This window comes from Globicephala melas, chromosome 11, assembly GCF_963455315.2.
Source record: "Globicephala melas chromosome 11, mGloMel1.2, whole genome shotgun sequence".
In the NCBI taxonomy this organism is placed as follows: Eukaryota; Metazoa; Chordata; class Mammalia; order Artiodactyla; family Delphinidae; genus Globicephala; species Globicephala melas.
Genome location: NC_083324.2, coordinates 1009711 through 1024829, shown reverse-complemented (window position 1 = coordinate 1024829; position 15119 = coordinate 1009711). Strand labels below are relative to the sequence as shown.

The 15119-nt window shown below is 61.2% G+C and overlaps 1 protein-coding gene across 17 annotated transcripts in view; it reads right to left on the bottom strand.

Moving 5' to 3' along the window:
* Positions 1–2361: 2361 nt before the first annotated feature.
* MCM2 (minichromosome maintenance complex component 2) overlaps positions 2362–15119 on the bottom strand; it is a 46142-nt gene continuing 33384 nt past the window's right edge. For all 17 annotated transcript variants that reach the window (XM_060308727.2, XM_060308728.1, XM_060308734.1 and 14 more), the window contains 12 exons: positions 14555–14774; positions 14204–14411; positions 12493–12627; positions 12014–12205; positions 7628–7721; positions 6644–6894; positions 6404–6530; positions 5787–5899; positions 4799–5044; positions 3849–4031; positions 3522–3677; positions 2362–3208 (listed from right to left, as the gene is read on the bottom strand). In XM_060308727.2, the coding sequence (XP_060164710.1) occupies positions 3098–3208; positions 3522–3677; positions 3849–4031; positions 4799–5044; positions 5787–5899; positions 6404–6530; positions 6644–6894; positions 7628–7721; positions 12014–12205; positions 12493–12627; positions 14204–14411; positions 14555–14774 (2036 nt within the window). In that variant the 3' untranslated portion in view covers positions 2362–3097. The remainder of the gene's footprint in view (positions 3209–3521; positions 3678–3848; positions 4032–4798; positions 5045–5786; positions 5900–6403; positions 6531–6643; positions 6895–7627; positions 7722–12013; positions 12206–12492; positions 12628–14203; positions 14412–14554; positions 14775–15119) is intronic.

Sequence of the window (15119 nt, the reverse complement as noted above, 5' to 3'; positions counted from 1 at the left end):
AACTGGGACGTTTTACGGTTTGACGGCATCCAGCCTTTCTAAATGTTAGCATTTTTGCCTTAGTAGCATATTAAAATAATGGTGATTCTTGTAACAGGTGGCATCTGACACTGGGTGAAACACGGCACAGGGGACAGATCTGTCGTCTCACCTGACCTTGAAGCTGTCTGGGTCCCAGTTGACCTCAACCTTCTTGAAAGGTTTCCCTTTCCTGGCTTCAAGAACAATCCCTCCTCTAGTTTCCCCCAGCACCTGCCCGTTCCTAAGTGTCCTTTGCTGGTTCACACGACAGGCACTCAAGCTTCCAGCGGCGATCGCTTCTCTCTGCTCTCTGCAGGGTGATTACACCCAGCCCCACGGGGACACCTGTTGGACCACTACAGCTCGTGCCCAAACCTCCACTCAGCAGCCCAGACTCAAACCTGCCCGCGAAGTTCCCGTTTCTCCTGGGACGTCAAACGCATTTCCAGCCACCTCGTCTACAAGAAGCTCCCGGTTTTCCCCTGACCTCAGCCTCTCTCTCAGGCCAGAAGCCTGGTCATCACCCATGGCTGCTTCTTTTCTCCCAGTACTTCTTACTCATGAGATGCAAAATACACCTAAAATAGGTCCACTGTCCCCGTCCCCTGGTCCAGACCACCGCCATCTCTAGGCTACACCCCAGGCTCCCATTCAGCCCCTCCATGACTCTCTCTCTCCACTCACTTCCCTGTGGCCGGATAGGACCTCCGTGTAAAACACGTGGGACCAGCTTCGTCTCCTGCTTACCAGCCTCAGGGCCATGTACTGCAGTCAGACTCAGAGCCTTACTGGACCTGTGTGTGATACTGTGATAGAGTAAGAAATATATATTCTGGTCTTCCTCCTAGCTCCTGGCCAGACTCTAAAAATACCTTTGTAATTTCCTAAGTGATAAGAGACACGGACAGAAGCATCTTTTGTAGTAAGATCTGGGTTTTATCCCTCGCTCCAGAAACGGCTCTGGAGTAATTCAGGTGAAAAGAGTGTCTTCGTTATCCTTAACAAGACCCTTTTGACCACTCCTAGGTTTGTTAAGGAGGTGAAGTTTGGAAAGCCCCTAAGGAGAGGGGCCTAGTTGCCAGGGGAACCAACCAGGTGATCAGAGGGTTGGAACTTGCCCCAGGCCCTGACCTCCTGGGAGGGGAGCGGGGCTAGAGGAGGAGCTAATCTAATCACCAGTGCTGATGGTCCGACCAGCACGCACGCCATAATGAAGCCTCCACAAAAATCTGAACTGAAGGGGTTCAGAGAACTTCCGGGCTGGTGACGCACCCCGCTCTCCATGGGGACCGAAGCTCCTGTGCCCGGGACTCTCCATCTGGCTGTTCATCCACATCCTGTAATACAGCCTCTGTAATAAATCGGTTAATGGAAAGAAACTCGCCCTGGGTTTGGGAAGCCGTTACAGCGAGTCACCAAACCCGAGACGGGGCGTGGGAGTCTCTTATGTGCAGCCCAGCTGGACAGAGGCGCAGGTGAGCTGTGGCTGGTGTCTGAGCCGAACCTGTGGGGTCTGCTTGGACTCCTGTAGTTGGCGTCGGAGCTGACGCCCAGTCTGTGACCACAGACAACCGGACAATGGGTTGGTGTGAAAATGCACACGTGAGGTGTTGCATACGCGCAGAAAAAGCTTTCCTTTCAGCCTGCAAGCCCAGCCTGCCTGCCCTGCTTCAGCCGTACCCACTCCCGCTTGTGAGGAGCCCCTTTTAGAGGGTCACCTCCCCCCTAACGCAGGCCCACAGCGCCGATCCTTCCTCCCGGCTCTTCCTTACCTGCTGACTGGAGTCTATCTGCCCCATCCCAGCAGAGACCACGTGTGACGTGCTCCTCAGGCCTGGCAGCCGCACGGCAGGCTCTCCAGGATTTGGGGGAGGAGGTGAGTGAGGCATCAGACATACCGTATCATCAGACGTCCGCAGGGCTTTCACCCGAGTCCTCACCATGAAAGGTTCCAGAAGGCAAAACCTGCACAAGAGGGACGATCCAACGCGAGGAGACACTTCCGCTCCCACTCGGGTAAGAAGCAGGAAGACCCAGAGGCGTGCAGCGCCCCGGGGGAGCTGTCAGAGCGCGGCGGTGCTAGGGCGAGCAGGGCTGCTCCCTCCACAGCATGGTCACCTCCAGCCCCTCTGGGTGTACAGGTCTGTCCCGAGGTCCCCTGATTTCACGGAGACCACAGAGGCAGCAACCGAATTCCCCAGCAAGACCGGACGCACAAACAGAGCCGCTCTCCTAGCCCGATCCTCACCTGCAGGAAACCAGAGGCGAAAGGGGGAAGGGCCTTCAGGGCGAGTCCAGGAGAGCCTGGGTTACAGTATGAAAACGGAATTCAGACCAGTGTTCAGGTTTACTCCACTTTATTAAAAACTACAACGACAGAAACAAGAACTGTGTACAAATGAGAGAATGAGGAAAGGGCCAGGTAGGAGAACAGATCACACAGCAATGGTGAGGGGGTGGCCCGGCTCCGACGACCCTCACCATCTGACCCCAAACCCACTCCTCCCACTGGCGGAGGCCAAGGCTGCAGGGCCGTCAGAGGACGCGAGGCTGTGCCGACAGCTTAGGGTCCCATGTGTGCAGGACCCACACGCTGCCCCTACTCACGGGAGCCTAGAGAAGGCTGCAGGGCACAATTCAGAAAAACGCTGCAAATACTGAGAACTTGCTCTTCAACCACAGGCAGCAAAAGCAACAGGACACGGAACTCATGCCAAGAGGCCAGCAGTTCTGGTGACACCCTTCCGTGCTCAGCCCCCTAGAACAGCCCCCAGGGGCCCGAACACAATCGACTTCAATCCCCAGAAGGTCAGGCGAACCTCCTGCAAGTGGTGGGCGGTTGTCAGAGGGCTGAAAACGCAGCTCTGGGAAGTCAAGTGCCCCGAGATGAGAGCAGAGGAAGAGAGTCAAGGAAATAAAACACCTCGGCCGTGGGGTGGATGCAGCCACACGGCACCGCTGCGAGCCCGGCCCCACGACTCGGAGCCCCGCGCAGTTTGGTTTTGGGTCCCTGCAGCAGAGTGAAGTCAGCACCAGGTCTGACCTTCCACCAGGACCACGGAGCTGCCGTGGACGCTCAGAACTGCTGAAGGATCATCTTGCGTTTCAGGTCGTGGGTGAACTTGTGCATCCTGAAGAGCTCACTGTCGTAAAAGGCAGACAGGTTGTGGATGTTGATCTGACGAGCCTGAAAAGCGGACGACCAGTGAGCCGTGCGGACGCGTGGGCAGGTCCCGAGCCCGAGGCCCCAGCAGGGGAGGCAGGCAGGCGGGGCCTCTGTCCCCGTCACAGGGAAGAGCGAACCGCTCTGAGGCCGAGGGAGGGTCTGCAGCTGGACACGGGGCTTGAAATTTCAGCCCGGACAACGGCCGTGAACTCGGACAAGCTGCATGGTTGCCCCGGCCCGGCGCGTCGGCAGGACGGGTGACAGTAATGGGACAGTAGTAGGACACGTGCGTTGTGACGGCCCGGGCAAACCCCGCCCCTGGCCACGCCCATACCTTGTCCACCAAGTCCTTCTCGGGCACCTCGATCGTGTCCTGCTGGGCCCCGAAGCGGTTGCGCTGATACGTCACCTGCTCGGCCACCAGCTGCTTCAGGATGAAGAGCAGCAGCTCGTTGTTGTCCCGGCGGAACGACAGGTAGCGGGCAAAAGTCTACGGCGAGAGCGGAGGTGACCCTCCTGCCAGGCCCCCCCCCCCCCAGCCAGCTGCTCCTGGCAGCAGAGGCAGGTTGGACTCCCGCGGCCCAGGCCCCGCCCCCCACGGCCCAGGCCCCGCCCCCCACGGCCCAGGCCCCGCCCCCCACGGCCCAGGCCCCGCCCCCACCTTCCGCATGCTGCGCATGACGCTGAACTTCTGCGTGTCCACGAAGCTCTCGAGCATCACGCGGATGGCCATGTTGACGTCATCCTCCATCACGTAGTCCCGCAGGTGGATGCGCGCGTGGGCCTCAGCCATGCGGATCATGGATTCGATGTGACGCACCGTGATGGGGATGCTGCCCGTGGCCTGGAGGGAGGGCCGCGTCAGGTCTCCCCGCGGGACGGCCAGCACGTGGCAGAGGGGCAGAGCTGGTGCCGCCGGGAGGCCCAGCTGACCCCCCTGCAGGGCAGCGCCCACCGGAGCCAGGCGCGCCCAAGCTTCCCCTGGTTCCCAAAGCGTGAAGGCTCACGGCTGCCACCGCCAGCCCAGCACGTGTGCTCCTGGCAGCTCCCGGGCACCCGGAGTCTACACGCCTGTGGGCGGCTGTATTTGTTACTGTCAGGTACCAGGGACCGCCTGACGCAGTGCAGCACAGGGAGAAAACAAAGCTGTGTTTCTGTGAAGCCCAAGCTAATGCTCTGAAAAGACGTGATTAAGTGAAAAGGTGTTGTTAGGAGGGAGGGAAAGGGAAGGAGCGGTGGCTGTCATGCTTAGGTAGGTGAGGGAGCAACCTGCAAGAACTCTGCAGTCCACCTGCTTGCAAGCTGCCTTTAAATCTCTCCCCACCACGAGTGAACGCAAACTAGCTCAGGCGCGTGCTCATTCGGGTGAGGTTTTTGCAAAGTCACTGGAACTAAATCAACGGCCCAAGAACAAAGACCTCAGCTGTACCCTGAGACAGACAAACGCACGTACGTTTAAGTTCCGTCTAAGCAAAACAGTTAAGGTGAGTGAGTATCGTGTCTTTAAGGCCGTCCTGCTGCTCCAGTGCTCCTGGACCCACTGAGCACACAGACAAGGCTCTGCCGTGCGTCCCCCTCTGCCCCATCCTACCTGCCCCACCTGGCCCTCACCATGGATTCCTTCCTCAGGTCACTGTACATCTTGGCCACCTTGTCCTGGTCCATCTGGTTGAGCTTCGGGTGGACCTTCTCCTTGGCGTAGATGATGTACTTCTTCAGGACCTCCTGCGGCAGGGGCTCCACGCCATATGTGTTGGGCATGGGGGGCTCCGGGGCGCCCCCCAGGCCCCCATCCTCCTTGTTGCTGGGGTGATGTCTGATGTGGCTGCCGACCACGAAACGGGCCAGCATCTCATCCTGAGACAAGACGGAGAGGACAAGGGCGGGCTGAGCCTGGCGCCTGGCTTGGAGCAGGTCAGCTCACTGAAGACGCTCTGTAACGACACGTGTTCCCCACCCGCTATGGGCCGGGAGCTCCCGGGGCGCACCCCCCCAGTGAGGGCAGAGGAGACAGACAGAGTTCACACTATAGGAAGAAGAGAAGCACGTGGTGGGATGGAGGCCGGAGGACAGCCTCCAGCTGAGGCCACCAGAGCCCCAGTCACGACACCTGGGAGAAGAGAACAGAGCGCGAGTGAAGCCCGAGAAGGTGAGGAGGTGTGGATGAGGAAGGGGCAGGGGGAGAGACCTCTCGGGGACGGTGGACTCCCGGCCAGAAAGATGGGATGGGAGGCCGAGAGCAGGTCTGTAAGGAGAGGCAGGTCCGCCGTGCCCCCAAAGGCGGCTGGCCTCTGACAGGAGAAGCCGGGGGCCCAGGACCAAGGCTGCAGTGCATCGGGCCAGAGGAGGGAAGCTGGGACGAGGTTCATAGCAGCGAGAAGTGAGGAGACTCGGGAGCTGGTGGCAGAGCATGGGCGATGCTGGGTGGGTGGCCGGGGAGGGGTTGGCGAAGGAGAGAAATCAAGGAACTCTAGACTGAGAACAAGTGGAAAACACATAGTCCACATGGCAGCCCTTCCCTGAGCCTGGCGAGCCACAGCCCTGGGCCGACGCCAGGTCCCCAAACTCACTGCGCACACCCAGGGCGTGGGCTACATACCTGGACTGGGTCCACTGTGTCCCTCACCACACACAGGATGTCGAAGCGGGAAATGATGGGCTCCGTGAGGTCCACGTTTTCCGAAAAGGTGAGCGAGGGGTCATAGCGGCCACCTGCATCACAAAGGCAGGTCCCCATCAGGGCTCCCGCTCCCCGGGGCCCCTCTTCTCCTCGACTGGACAAGGTTCTTTCCAACCCCTGTGGCTTCAGTGACGAGAGGGGAATCAGTGGTGGAGGGATGCAGGGCCTGCCCCAGGCACCCCGGACAAGCCTGCGTGAGGCTCTCCCCAACTGCCCCAGTCGGCCCGAGGCCGCTCAGCCGCCTCCCGCGAGGAAAACCCGGGGACAAGGTGGCAGGGGCGCCTGGGCTCTCTAGCCACTTGCTGGCTGAGACCGACGGCCAGTCCCACCCTATTAAGCGCTAGGTGCTCCTCCTGTCTCCCGAGAACACGGCTCGACGAAAGCCCGGGGGTCTCCCGTCCTCCCGCCCCCCCCCCCAGCAAGAAACGCAGGAGAGGAGCACTTGCTGCTGCTCGGTCCCTTCCTCACTCAGCGGCGCGGGTCCCAGGGCAGGGGCCCCCGGGTCTGCTCCCCTTCTGGCCGTCGCACCCACGCACCTATGGGGTTGGCGGCAGCAATGACGGTGCAGCGGGCCTGCAGGGAGGTGACGATGCCGGCCTTCGAGATGGAGATGCTCTGCTGCTCCATGGCCTCGTGGATGCTGGTCCTGTCCTGGTCGTTCATCTGCACGGCGGGCAAACGCAGGATTCTTGCCCGACCGCGGTCTCTCAGACGAGGCCCCCGTGCTCCCCACCGAGGGCTCAGCCCACATGTCAGCTCTGGGCCCGGGGACCCACCTTGTCAAATTCATCGATGAGACACACTCCTCGGTCCGCCAGGACCAGGGCCCCAGCCTCCAAGGCCCACTCCTTGCTGACGGGGTGCCGCTGGACGTATGCCGTGAGGCCCACGGCCGAGGCCCCCTGGCCGGTGGTGAAGATGGCTCTGCTGGACACTTTCTCAATGTACTTGAGGAACTGAGACTTGGCCGTGCCGGGATCTCCACAAAGGAGCACGTTGATGTCACCTCGCACCTTGTGCTTGCCGCCTGGGGGCAGGAACGGGGCAGAGGGGGCTCAGGACAGAGCTGGATCGTCCCCGATTTCCCAGCCTGCTTACTGCAAACGACAAAGCAATATTCTTTCTAGAAAGGGATGTAATGCCCAGGACCAGCCACCCCACTCTGAGCACAGAACCCAGAACCATGGTGCACAAGGAGGTGCCTATGAAGACGCTGTTTGTAATGTACACACTGGAGGCCGTGCACGTGCTCTCCAGCCAGGAGGACAGCTGAATGCGGCACGATGTGGACCAGCGCACGGTAACTTCAGAGCGTGAGCTCGTTCTCTGTGTGCCCACAGCAAACGATGCCAAAGCCGTGCTGACGGGGCAGCTGGGTGCGTCACGGACAGTCCCTCACACACAGACAGGGAGCACTACACTGGCTAGGAAAACATGCCACGGTCACGGAGTGCCGTGTTTTCCGTATCAGCACACGTGTAATCTATCTGAACAGCCACCCAAAGTTCTGCCCGTGTCCCCCCGACACCAACCAGGTGACCTGCAGGGAGGTCAACGGGGGCTTCAGCCCCTCTGAGGATGTAATACAAACACACGTTCAGGTATCATTTCTACAGTTAAACCTGTGCACAGAGGCATGGCTGTGGGCTGCGCTCTCCCTGGGATGAGGAGCCACCCGTGGACGTATCCTTCTCCCGGGACACCGGGAACTGCTCCCACCAAGCCCCCTGCAGAGAAGGCGGCCCCCCTGCCCCGCTCACCAGGGTTTTTGGGCTCCCCTCCAAACAGAGCCAGTGCCAGGCCTCGCTTGATGTCTTCGTGCCCGTAGATGGAAGGAGCAATGCTGGCAAAGATCTGGGGGTGGGGGGTGGGGCGATGGGAACGGTCACCATGTGCTCCGGCCTGGAGCGCCCATGCACAGCTGCAACTCCCCCGACCCCGCATTGAGACCCACCCCCATCCCACCCCCAACTCCGGGCCTTGTACTTGGTTGGCTCTTCCCGAGTCACCGAACCTGAAAGCTGACCAGAACCCCGGCCTGACCCCCTTCACTTCGTCCTGTTGCAGGACCACCCCAAGGTCGCCCGCAGAACAGGAGCAGGAGACGAGACCCAGGCCCGCGTGGGCGGGGGTGGACTCCAACAGCACGGACGCAGAAGACCCCACCCAGGATCGGCGGCCTGCCTGAGCCTGTGTCCTCGAATGGAAAGGAGATGACACTGCCCAGGTCACGGGGGCTGTGAGCACTACAGGAGGCGTCTACACAAGCCCGGGTCCTGCAGGACTGCAGGTACCGAGCTCAGAACACGGGGCGGCCGGGAGGTGGGTCCACCGGGAGGTGAGACGTCCATCTGGAAAGCCGTCGAGACATTTCGCCAATTGCTCTGGGTGTGTGTGTGTGCGCGTGTGTGTGTGCGCGCGTGTGTGCGTGTGTGCATAAGAGAGAGGAAGAGGGCTTCCCTGGTGGCACAGTGGTTAAGAATCCACCTGCCAATGCAGGGGACACGGGTTCAATCCCTGGTCTGGAAAGATCCCACATGCTGCAAAGCAATTAAGCCAGTGCGCCACAACTACTGAGCCTGCGCGCCACAACTACTGAAGCCCGTGTGCCTAGAGTCTGTGCTCCAGAACAAGAGAAGCCACCGCAATGAGAAGCCCGCGCACCACAATGAAGAGAAGCCCCCACTCGCGCCAACTAGAGAAAGCCCGCGTGCAGCAATGAAGACCCAATGCAGCCAAAAATTTTAAAAATAAATAAATTAAAAAAAAAGATGAGAGACAGTCAACGAATCAGTGTGTAGACCTTACTTGGACACTGACCACAAGAAACTTTTCAAAAACAAAGAGACCACCGGGGAACTGTAGACCCAAGCGAACATCACCCCTAGGAACTGCTGGTATCTTCAAGTGTGACAGGGGTAGCGGGGTCAGTTTAGTAAAAAAAGAGCCTTGAGAGACACACTGGTGTAGGTGCAGGCGCAAGGGCGGGTCTGAATTTGTGTCAGAATAACAGGGGAGGGGCTTCCCTGGTGGCGCAGTGGTTGGGAGTCCGCCTGCCGATGCGGGGGACGCGGGTTCGTGCCCCGGTCCGGGAGGATCCCCCGTGCCGCGGGGCGGCTGGGCCCGTGGGCCATGGCCACTGGGCCTACGCATCCGGAGCCTGTGCTCCGCAACGGGAGAGGCCACAGCAGTGAGAGGCCCGCGTACCGCAAAAAAACAAAACAAAACAAAACAAAACACAAAAACAGGGAAGGGGGCTGCACAGAGGAGCCCAGACCAGCCATGACCTCGGGGATAGGAGAAGTTGGCAAAGGACATGCAGGGTTGCCACACCATGCCACGCTCGCGTCTCACAACTTCTGTGGTGACTTTTAAAACGTGGGCCAGGGTCCCCCGGAACTCACGATAACCTTGAGCTGGGTCCCCTGGAACCCGACACTCAGAGGCACCTCCCACACGTGGGAACCGCATGGGGGGGCAGAGGGCAGCCCCTGGAAGCAGGGGTGGAGGCCGGACGGCCTGGTGGGACCCTGGCTCTGCCACTTGTTAGCCGCGTGACGTGGGCGTCTCACATAAACCAGGCCCCCACCGCCCCACGTCTCAGGTTACTCATCAACAACAAGACACAGATGACCCTCTGCAAATCGCTCAGTGACCAGCGGCTACTCGGCGCTCCGTACACGTTAACGACCCCCTTACTGAGCCCCCACCTCTGCTGGGAGACCTCCTGCCAGGACTGCCCAGCCTGGGCTTCTCCACCCAGACCGTTTCTCGGTGCTGTGTGGGCACCAGGCACCTCGCAGGATGAGGTAATGTCTCCCTCTGGGACCAAGGGCAGCAGCCCGCTTCCTGCCTGCTGTGCTCGCAGGCTCCCTGTGCCGTCTTTGCCGGCCTGAAGGGCACGGGAGCGGCCACACCACTGCCACACCGCTCGGTGCACCCGTGCTGACCTGCCTACCTTAAATGATAGGGCAACTCAGCGCCTGGTAAGAGGGGTGAACCCAAACCCAGGCCTGCTAGGGCGTGCCACCCACTTCCCAAGGGTTATTCCATTTACCACCACGACCTCCACATCACACAGGAGGAAACAGACCACCTGCTGCTGAGGACGCCCAGGACCCGACCCCAGGCTCCTAACACTCGTAAGTCTTACGTGCACCGCCCGCCGCCCTCAGACAGCCCAGCACCCACCTGCACGGCCAGTGAGCACAGGAATCGTCCCGCGCAGGCCCCAAAGCTGTGCTCATCCTCCCGCTGGCCCTTCCCAGCGCCCCAGCTGTAACAACCTGTAACCGCGACAGCTGGCCGCGGAGACCCCACGCCTGCTCGCTGACCTGCTGAGCCTTTAGAACAACTCTGCGAGTGGGTGCGACCCCGTCTCTGCTCACAGCCGGGGCAGCGCATCTAACCACACCGAGCACGACGCCAAACCTCCACCCTCAGTCTGGCTTCGGGCCGCGTGCGTCTCCCGTCAGTTCTTCAGACCCTCAGTGTCAGGCATGACACACACCTCTCGAACGCCTCACCCCACCAGCACCCACGAGATCCAACCCCACGGCGGCAAGCGGGGTGGAAGCCGGAGGGACGCAGGCAGGAGAGCCCACGGCAGCGGGCAGCCGGCAGACCGGAGGGAACCCATCTGAGGGCGGCGGCCACCCAGCACACCACTTGCTCCTACAGACACAGACCACCCGACTTGGAATATCGAAACCTGGGCGCCCACGTTTTTATGTGAAGTCTCCCTATTCCTAAGGAATGATAACTCATTCAAACGTTTGGAAAAACAAAAACACAGAACCACGTACCCGTTGGAAAAAACCTGTCAGCAGGCTGGATGGGGCCCACCAGCCACCAGCCGGCAAACCTCCGACTCCAACCGTTCCAATGAGCCTGACCGTTTCTGGATCTTCCCTGTCACCCGTCAACTTGTCTCCGAAGTGGCAGAGGGAAGTCACGGCAGGCAGAGGGCAGGCGGGCGCTAGGGAAGTGTTCTAGAAGCACACAGACCCCCCGCACCTGCACACGTCGGGTGTGTGTAGACAAGCTGACACAGGCCTGGGATCCAGAGTCCCCCGCCCTCAGAAACCGGCTCCGTCGAGATTCTGAAAACATGCCCGTCACACTAGCACTGGTGTCCCTCGGCGGGGGTGGGGCGGGGGGAGGTTGCCGGGGCTGTAGTGAAGGACAAGCTCCATGAGGGCGACAAGCGGCTCTCACTTCCCACCGAGAAGCCTGAACAATGCGGCCCTGGAGGGTCCCTCAGGACCCAGCACATTGGTGGAACTGCAGTGCCTGTCCTCCTGGGGCTAGGGACACCCGCCTACCCCGTGTGCCCCCAATCTTGGCAGACTAATAAAGGTGGCCGACGGGGGTGCAAGGACCTGAGCTGTGCGGCAGCAGAGCAGCCACGGAGAGAGCTGGGAGGTCCTGCACCAACAAGAGAACAGGAAGTGGGGAGGCAAGGGGAGAGGGATGCCAAGAGGGCTGGGGGAGGGCCACGAGCCTGAGGGGCCACCCGGCGACCCAGGAGCCCGAGGGCCGTGCGGCAGAACTTTTATCAGCAGGAACTTAACGTCCTACGGCTGAGACTGGAACAACCCGGGTTTGATCTGCGTGGGTCCACTTACACGTGGACTTTCAACAGAGTCGGGGTGGGCGCCCCTCACCCCTGCACTGTCCAGGGATCGCCTGTATTTGTAAATTCTGCAACGAAAACCCCCGTCCCCCCAACCTCAGCAAAAAGCCTACAGTTAAAGGGAAAAGCAAACCCCCGTGCTGGGGTAGCGCTATTCCTGGAGAAATGACTGGGGACAGGGGTCTGATGCCACGGGACACCCCACCAGACAAGCTTTTCCTACTGCCCCCCCGGTTTCCCTTCCAGTCCAAGCCCGGCACAACCTGAGGAACCCTGACCTCACCCGTGTCCTCGCGGGCAGGACACAGGCTCAGGGGGGCTGCCGGACGTTCTTCCCCTGGAGCACAGCCCCCGCCAAGGCAAGTGGACTGAGCGGACACAGGGAACCAAACGAAGGGACCAGCTTCCAAGACCCGGGCACCAAGACGGAGGCTGCAGGGTGGGCCAGACGGCGAGCCCCGGGCACCCTGACTCTGCGGCCGCCCCGCCCGCCCGCCCGCCTTCCACCTGCCTTCTCCCCAATCTGCTGGTCCTTGGAGAGGCTGATAATCTTCTTCACATCCTCGTCAGTCAGCTCTCCCACGGCCACCTTATTGTCCTTCTTGGCCACATGGTTGGCTAGGATGACAGTGGCGAAGACGGGAAAGCCGTTGGCGGTGTTGAGAGCCCCATCGTAGTTGTTGTGGTAGATGCCGGTCAGCTCCTGGGGGGGGGTACCGAGTGTTCAGGAGGGCCACCCCGGGGCCAGAAGCTCGGGCCGGGCCCGCCTCCTCACTGGCTTCACCCGACCCCTCCTCCGGGTCCCTGGTCACCGACAGGAGAGCAGTAACTCAGCACGCTGCTCCCAAGCCCAGCACCCAGCTGGCCGCCCACCGCAAGGAGCTCAGTGCTAGAGATGGGAGACCTGACCTCGACCCACTCCCCGGGCCACTGCCACCCGTCCCCCGCCACAGCGCCCACACCAACTTCCTCGGCCCCCCGGCCACTCACTATCTCATCTCCCGGCTTGCAGCTGTCCACCAGGTCCGCGAGGAGGATGGCATCCTTGGAGCGGGGCAGCCGGCCGGCCGCCACTTTGCCAGGACTCTCCTGAATTCGGATGCGCTGGTAGTTCTGGTAGATGGTCTGCGCGGGACAAACAGATGGTCAAAGGGACCCGCCCCTAGCTGGCAAAGCCTGGGCTGTGGTCCAAGCACCGATTCTTTGTCACCTGAACTGGACCGGTGCCCTGGGGCAAGGAGAGCAGCGTTATTATTCCCACCACTGACTAGGATACGCAGAATCAACGATGGCAGGGGGGCGAGCCACTGTGACCAGCGCCACGGTACACGGTCCCCGCTCCTGCCACCCCACCCCCCTGGGGATGCCTCCCTCCTGCCAGAAGCCAGAGCCCTGTGACAGGCCCTACAGCTGAGCGCAGTGCACGTGGACACTGGAGCCAGGCTCCGCTGTGGCCTAAGCTATGTGGCCCTGGCGAGGCCTCCCCCTCTCCGTGCCTGCCCCGCAGAAGGGGGGGTCGAACGCTGCAGCCACAGCCACACAGGAAGAAGGAAGTCACGTCACACGTGAAAAGCACTGAAGCCAACGCCCACGAAACAAGTTACACCACGTGTGGGCTTACTGCCGGGGTCACAAGGCTGCACTGTGCATGCAACCTAACATCCATCATCTCACCTACTGTCTAGAAAAGAGCCACAGGAAAAGGTGGTTTTAAGCACATGCTCTGCATCAAAATGCTTGCGTTCTAATCCTCTGGGCCACCTCCTGGCTGGGTAACCTCAGGTCAAATAGGGCCAACAACAGCACCCGCCCCACGAGGTGTGATGAAGACCACATAACGCACCCCCCCACCACGTGGCACCTAGCAAGTGCTCCAGAGACTTCGGCGTAATTATTATCCCCCCACCGGTTACTGTCCCAGGTGCCCTGCAAGCAGAGCCTGCAACTCTGCTCTCGTTCAAGTAGCTTCTCGAGAAACGTGTGTGAAGGGGGAACCTGTAAAGGGGAGGGGGACCAGCTAGACGGAGGGGGCGGGGGGACTCTGGGCAAAGGCATGGGCTCAGCTGGAGCCCAGCCCTGCAGCTGTCGCTCCCCGAGGCAAGGTGCACTTGAACTTTGAAACAGGGCAGCCTTTGCCTGCGGGCTGCCAGGCTTTTCCTGGCAAGGCGGCTACAGCTAGGGCGCTTCTCAGAATCGTAGAGCAGTGAGGCGTCAGCCCATCAGTCGTGGCAGCAGAGCAGTAGAGGGGGGGTCTGGGCTCTACCACAGCGATCGTGATGAGCCCGCCACACTTTACACTGGGAGTGGTTCACGTTCAAAGGCGGGTGTTGCGTGCCCGAGGTCTTAAGGCCCAGAGCCTTCCAGCAGGGCCTCCTGAAGACGGCACAGCAGTGTCGCAGACAGTTACAAATCAGGGGTCCCCAGCGCAAGGCCAGAGGCAGGTACCAGGGAGTCTGGACTGGAAAGCAGGTGCCCTGCTGAGGGGCAGCCAGGGGAGACGTGGGCCCAGTTTCACCAGATCTTCCCGCTCGAGAAAAAAAAGCCATAAACGTTGACGCTTTAAATGTCTGGTTTGTACATACTGGCTTGAATTCTTGAGAACATCACGTGGGCTGACCACATGGGCCTGCTTGCCCCAGCGCGGGGCCAACACACGCTTGCATCTTGGCTCCCGCGGCTACGGTGCCAGCCTCGTGCTCACCTCCTCCATGTTGACTTCGAAGGGGCCGGCTGACTGGCACTCGGGGCACGAGCCCGGCTTCACCTCCTGGTTCTGGGACTGGCAGAAAGGCCCCAGCACGAAGCCACACTTGTTGCAGTTGTACTTGACCATGCTGAGCTGAGGCAGGACGCCCGTGCAGCTGGTCACCACCCCGCTGGTGCGGATCAGCTGGTTCAGGTGCAGCTGCCTGCGGAGGCGAGGCGCTGTCAGAGACCACAGGGCGGGGGCCGGACCCTCGCCCGCCAGTGAGGCCAGGACCCACGGGGTGGGCTTTCTCTGGCCGCGGCCACCCGCCACCCCCCACGGGTGCCCCAGCCCCCGCCGGCTCACCTGAGCGAGCGCAGCTCCTCCACCAGGGGCAGGTGGGAGATGCGCACGTGGACGCGGCTGGCGATGCGGTCATACTTGGGGTACATGGCCAGCACCACCTCCAGGGCAGCCTCGCTGAAGATCTGCAGCAGCTCAGCCGGCGCCTCGGGCAGGAAGTAGGCCAGGACGTGCTCCCTGGCGGCCAGGTCCTCGTAGTTCACCACCAGGCTCTCGCGGTTCTCTGAGGCGGGCGGGGTGGGAAGGGAGGCTGAGCGCGGAGCAGGCTGGGGCAGGCCCACCTCGCCGCGAGAAGGGGAGGGAGCCCGCCGAGCCCTTGACTCGGAGCTGGAGGCGCAGCCTCGCTCCCAAGTCCGCTCAGCGTTAGCGACGGGACCCAGAGAAGTGACGGATGCTAGGCCTCAAGCTCTGAACCTATGAAACGGGACCTAAGTGCCTGGGGGGGATACAGTGGAGTAACACACGGGGTGCCTACCACAAACTCAGAGTGCCTACAAGGCCAGGAGGAAACCCGCGAAGAAACGTGTCGGATGTGAGACAAAAGGGAGAGGAAGGGCCGGTGGGGGAC